The 6131-nt window shown below is 36.0% G+C and overlaps 1 protein-coding gene across 1 annotated transcript in view; it reads left to right on the plus strand.

Annotated features, from left to right (window-relative positions):
• Positions 1–1629, plus strand: part of LOC109586490 (uncharacterized) — a 3072-nt gene extending 1443 nt beyond the window's left edge. Inside the window, exons 2-4 of the mRNA XM_020002686.1 lie at positions 633–814; positions 1224–1380; positions 1595–1629. Of these exons, the coding sequence (XP_019858245.1) occupies positions 633–814; positions 1224–1380; positions 1595–1629 (374 nt within the window). The remainder of the gene's footprint in view (positions 1–632; positions 815–1223; positions 1381–1594) is intronic.
• The last annotated feature ends 4502 nt before the right edge of the window (positions 1630–6131 follow it).

Raw genomic sequence — 6131 nt, forward strand, 5'->3', positions numbered from 1 at the left:
CCGTTATCACTGAGATGCCTAAAATTATTTCACCTTTAGAAGACAAAAGTTCCGAACAAAATTTTTGAATTTCTTTATCTTTTTTGCATGATTGGGCAGTAAAAATGTTGTACTTTCACAAAATAAGTGCGCAATTTGTCAAAAATTGTTTGAAATTTAGATATAACCATTCAAAAAGTAAAAAATTTATCATACATACATAAAGGAATGACAAAATGGCGGCACTGACTGCCTCATCTTTAATCTATAAATGTTCCACACAAAGTTACTCCAAGTGCTGTCATATTTAGCAGGAACACAGGTATAATTATGGAGAACAGCTACTGAAGTGCGCAAATTGATGAGACTTATTCTGAAGAAAGATATAGCCTAGTAAATGGAAATGTCCATTCCTGCCCTGTATAAAGTCAACCAGTAGTATACGGAGATAATTGCTCAGTATACTAATCCGTGTCCACTCATTGCTGGACATGTAAGCACCATGCTATGTAAACATACGCACTGTGGTATCACAGATTATAGGCACGTTAGACACTCTTCCTAAATAATTATCCACTCTTGATATTATCAATTATACCTTTTACATTGTTAACATGTATTGATAGATGATCACTGTATTCTCTTCGCTTTAGGACAATTCACTGTTCCATCTGTCAGTGGACAGTGTTGTCCACCAACTGATGATATCATAATTGAGAAGATTACTACTACCGGTAACAGAGGAGTAATGTTTGGGGGTATGGTGACTGTTAATGGTGATAAGGGTACAGCTACTAACAGTGTTTACATATTCAGTGTGACACATAGTATAATAGTAAGTTGTATTATATTTTGTTGTATTGTATTGTACAGTAATACATTATCTCAGTATTATCACTAGAGGATATATTGTGTTGTACTCATATTAACTGTATTTTGTGTATTATTATATTAAATATTCACAAAACTCTTATACTACATAAAATATTTCATAATAGACAGTGTATAGTCATGATTGGTATGGTATTTCATATTATCAAGTATATTGTGTACCAATAGATTTGTTATACCTCCAGTACTTGTACATGTATAATACTAAACACAACCACTAACCTCACCTCATTAACATCAAAGTATTAAATATTAGGATTAATTTTTACATGTTACACCCATTATTTGTATAGCCACACCCATTATTCATATTTACGCTGACTGCTTTTATTAGTATTTGTTTATGTATCTAGAACTGGGAGATACTGAAACCAGGAGCAATACCTAATGAGGGACTGTGGCCTATGGAGAGAGATGCTCATGCTAGTGCTATTATCAATGGTGACTCTACCTCACCTAGACTAGTAGTGATTGGTGGACTGGATAAGAAGAGTCAACTAGTTAATGAATGTTTGTTATTTGATAGTATCACTACTGGTCAGTACAGTTGTAGGAAGGTATGTATGTGTATAGTACTGTAATGATGATGTGTGTGTATAGTTAGGTCAGTTGAGAGTACCGTATAGCGTCAAATTTTCGTGGTTGAAAATTTTCGTGATTTTCATGATTGAATGGACAATCACGAAAATATTTTTCATGAAATTTAATTTTGATATAAATGTAGGCGTGTCCCATCTTCCACGTGCAACCATTAGATAATAGATATTTCTAAGCTATCATCATGGCATTGTATCGTTTTTTCAAGCCAGTTGTCAAGCCCATTGAGGAGTAAGTCAAACCAACCCTACCATCCCCTGATGGAGATTTGTCGTGAATCGTTCCATCTTCGAGTATAGAGGCTGCCAACGAGAAAGTTGCCGAGGTAATCGAAGCAAACGCATGTAGCACTACTAGTAAGAGAGGTACTTACATCAAGTATTCAGCCAGTGATAGAGCCACAATTGGTAATTACGCAGTTCAGCATGGCACCTCAGCAGCAGTGAAGCACTTCAACAAGGATTTTCCTAACTTGAAATGGTCCACTGTGAACGACTGGAAGAAAAGTGTTGTCTCTCAAGTAAAGAGTAACCATGCCAAGGGTAAAGATGACAGAGCAGTGGAGCTGATTCCTAAGAAGCAAGGGCGGCCATCACTTTTGTCAGAGGAGCTAACGAAAGATCTGATGGCATACATATGGGCATTACAAGAAGTTGGAGGGACTGTCAACACAGCCATAGTGATGTCTGCTGCAATGGGGATGATACAACAGAGAGACCCTACCTCTCTGGCCTGTAATGGTGGCCATATAACGTTAGAAAAGAATTGGGCAAAGTACTTTTTGGAAAAAATGTCGTTTGTGAAAAGAAAGGGAACTACAAAGTCAAAAGTAACTGTAGAGCATTTTGAAGAGGTTAAACAGCAATATTTGCTTGATATTAAAGCTGTCGTTAAGATGAAAGAGATCCCTGATGAGCTTATTATTAACTGGGATCAGACCGGAATAAACTACGTGCCAATGTCACAGTGGACTATGGCAGAAAAAGGCTAAAAAAGAGTGCAGATTGTTGGTCTTAATGACAAATGACAGATCACTGCTTTGTTTGGGGGATCGTTGTCTGGGGATTTTTTACCAATCCAGCTGGTCTACCAGGGAAAGACTGGTAAATGTCTTCCAAAAGTTGACTTTCCTACATCTTGGCATGTAACATCAACACCAAACCATTGGTGCAACGAAGCAACAATGAAGAGCTATCTTGAAGTTATTCTTGTTCTGTATGTACAAGAAAAGAGGACAGCACTTGGCCTACCAGGGACTCAACCAGCACTTGTGATTTTTGACGAATTCAAAGGTCAACTCACAGATAAGATACTGATGCAACTTGAAGAAAACAACATCTTCTATGTTGTCGTACCAGCCAACTACACCGACAGATTGCAGCCCCTTGATGTGAGCGTAAATAGGCCTGCTAAAGAATTTCTTCACTCAAAATTTGGAGAATGGTATGCTGAGAAAGTTGCTATGCAAATGAAGGATGCTGGCAGCATGACACCAATAAACCTTAAATTGAGTGAAATGAAACCTATTGGGGCTCGTTGGATGATGGAACTGTATGACTACTTCAAGGCAAAGCCTGAAATCATTATCAATGGTTTTAAAGCAGCTGGAATCCTTAATATTCTAAAATCATAATTACATTTAATTAGATCAAATACTATGTTCAAAATCATTAAACAATTAAATTAATATCATTATCATTATTACTATTATAAATAACAATAATAAATAATTTTGATAATGAAAACAATAATAATAACAGCAAAATTAATTGTTACAGAAATGCTAAATTGATTAATGCTCATTGAGGAAATGGGGTTAACTGGCGATTTTGAAAGCAAGAAATTAAGTGAGAACGTGCCAGTGATTGAGTAAATGATATGGGTTGACTGTGTAATAATGACGTTGCCATTGCAATGGAGAACACACCACAATCTGTACTGCCTTTTTGCTTCTGTGTGCTTTGTGGAACAACAATCTCTATTTCTTCCTCAAAAATATCACCAATAATCTTTTTTGTTTGTTCATCAATGTCTGTGTATATTGAATCATATACAAACATCATTCTATCAGCTTCAGCAGCAGGTAAATTAGAAACTACTATCCAATGATTAGTACGGGAGTGAAGGATCTGAACAACACTCTGGTGACTATTAAGTTTTAATCTATTCTGCAGAAGAGTAGAATCTAGCCCTTGTGTCTCTGGAAACTGAGATTTGAGAAGATGCTGTGCAAAGTTGATGTGCTTGCCGTTCAAAATGCCACCGCTCTCAATGATCACTTTTTCATCTACTGTTAATTTAAAGCGACCATGACGCACCCAACAACTGTCCAAATCAGATTCTGAATCATCAGATTCATCACAATCATCCACATCTATTACTTCAGCTGTTTTCCTCTTCTTTGAGGGAGGATTTTCTACAAAGCCAGAAACGTCATCACACAGCACCAACAATTGCTTCACCTTGTCAATCACCATGGACTCTCCTTCAATGAGCAACAAACACGGGATTTCTAGGCCACCCTGGATCAGGTCTCTAGAATATCTTCTCGCACCAGTAACTTTACAGTCGATTCTACCACCTCTTCTTAGAAATAACGAACATGTTGAACTTATCTTCCTTGGCAGATGTCCCACAATTGTCCCAGACTTCATTACTTTAACGGCAAACTGATCATGCCTGTTATTTGTTTCTCGGGCACAGCTAAGAGTCTCTCCTATAAAGGGAGTCCACCTTTCTTGGTATACGTGATAGCCACGGATACACGAAGGGAATTCATATCGAATAATGCTACCACTCATGTTGCTTCTTCTCCAAGTCCAGCTGCAAGGCTAGCTGCCACGTGGATAGGCGTGGTTTTAATCATCACGAAAATTTTATGTAAATCACGAAATTTTTTTAACGAAAATTTACTTGAAAACAAAAATGTATGGAATCACGAAAATTTTCACCCACAAAAATTTGACGCTATACGGTATGACACTAGTACTGATGTATATTGATGATAGATTAGTAATTGTTAGTGTGTTCAGTAGATAACACTATCACTGACAAAACATTAGCAATATACCGTATAGCCGGTTTTTTCGAGGATAATAAATTTCACGAATGACCCATATCCGGAAGTTTGCAGAATTAATTTTTGCAAATCTCCACTAATCTGCCATCTTGTACCGTATTAAATTGATTTTCAAGGAATTTAATTTCGCGAATCATTAAAAAATCCGCGAAAGTTGTGAAATTTGTTATCCTCGAAAATTTCCCGCTATACAGTACCGTATAGCAAGCTATTTTCGTGTGTTTAAATTCTTGTGGTTTGCTCCTAGTGTGGCAATTTGTGGTTTAATTTTCGTGGTTGACAGTTTACATAGCCTGTAAGGGGATGGCACTTCAATGATTTTGTGGGTTTTAATTCGTGGAAAGCCCCAAAACCACGAAAATCATGAAAATAAAATGCCAAAAAAATTACCTGCTATACGGTAATAGAACCACCCACACATTTAATTAAGAATTACACATTACATGATTTTTTGAACCAACACTATTAGCACATTTCCTATTCTTAATGTTGTGATCCATATTTTGTTTTTCTTCACATGATGCCAACTTTTGTTTGCTGATGGTGAGGACTAGAATTGATTTTACAATTACAATAAATGTAACGATCATCTACATATGAAATGATACAATTTCTCATTTTTATAAGTAACTGTATAAACATCATGTATCAGTAATTACTTGTATACTTCTCTTTATCTACAGATTCCTCTACCTGAATCTGTTACTGGTAGATACAGTCACTCACTCACAGCAGTCACAATGTCACCACACTGTGTGTGGCTAGTAATTGTTGGAGGATGTGGAGAGTTTAAAATGAAAGATGTCGGAGGAGGAAAGAAGGCCGTGCCATGGAGTATACCCATCACTGATACTAATAGACTAATAATGATAATTGAATTAGGTAAGATAATATTAATCAATTGTAAGGATATGAGCATTAAATACATAATTACATTAAATAATGTACCACTCATTTTTATAGTATGTACATTATTTGTAAATTTCAGTTCCTAATATGACGTACATTTTCCATTCATTTTGTATACTGTACACACTACAATACCACTGTATGTGTGGGTGTGTATTTACAACCACTATAAACAATACCATTAGTTTATAAATTACCGTACAGCAGGAAATATTTGCGGGGAATTAAATTTTGTGAGTTTGCGATTCCATTTAAAGCGCAAAATTTAAATCCGCAAAATAATGAAATTCAAGCATGACCACAGTATATAATGCTACAATAACTGTCAAAACCGCAAATATTTAATCCGCAAACCAGGTTATTTTTAAGGATTCGCAAAATTTTTCTCCGCAAAATTAACCAGCTGTACGGTAAATACATTTATTTATAAATATATAATGTATCTTATTGTCTCTCAGTATATAGTGAAGCTGGTGAGTGGATAGTACAGTCAGTACTGGATGGTAATGATCTCACTAGTAAGAACTATCAAGAAAAGTATCAATCGTACAGCAAGACCAGAACATGGTGGATGGATCAGCTAATAGAATATCCGACAGAGAGGGAAATGAAGCTTCAGAGATATATACAATCTTTACATGAAGACCTACAGGTGGGTCATCAGAGCAAAGTATCA

Source organism: Amphimedon queenslandica, unplaced genomic scaffold, assembly GCF_000090795.2.
Source record: "Amphimedon queenslandica unplaced genomic scaffold, v1.1 AMPQUscaffold_12858, whole genome shotgun sequence".
Classification (NCBI taxonomy): Eukaryota; Metazoa; Porifera; class Demospongiae; order Haplosclerida; family Niphatidae; genus Amphimedon; species Amphimedon queenslandica.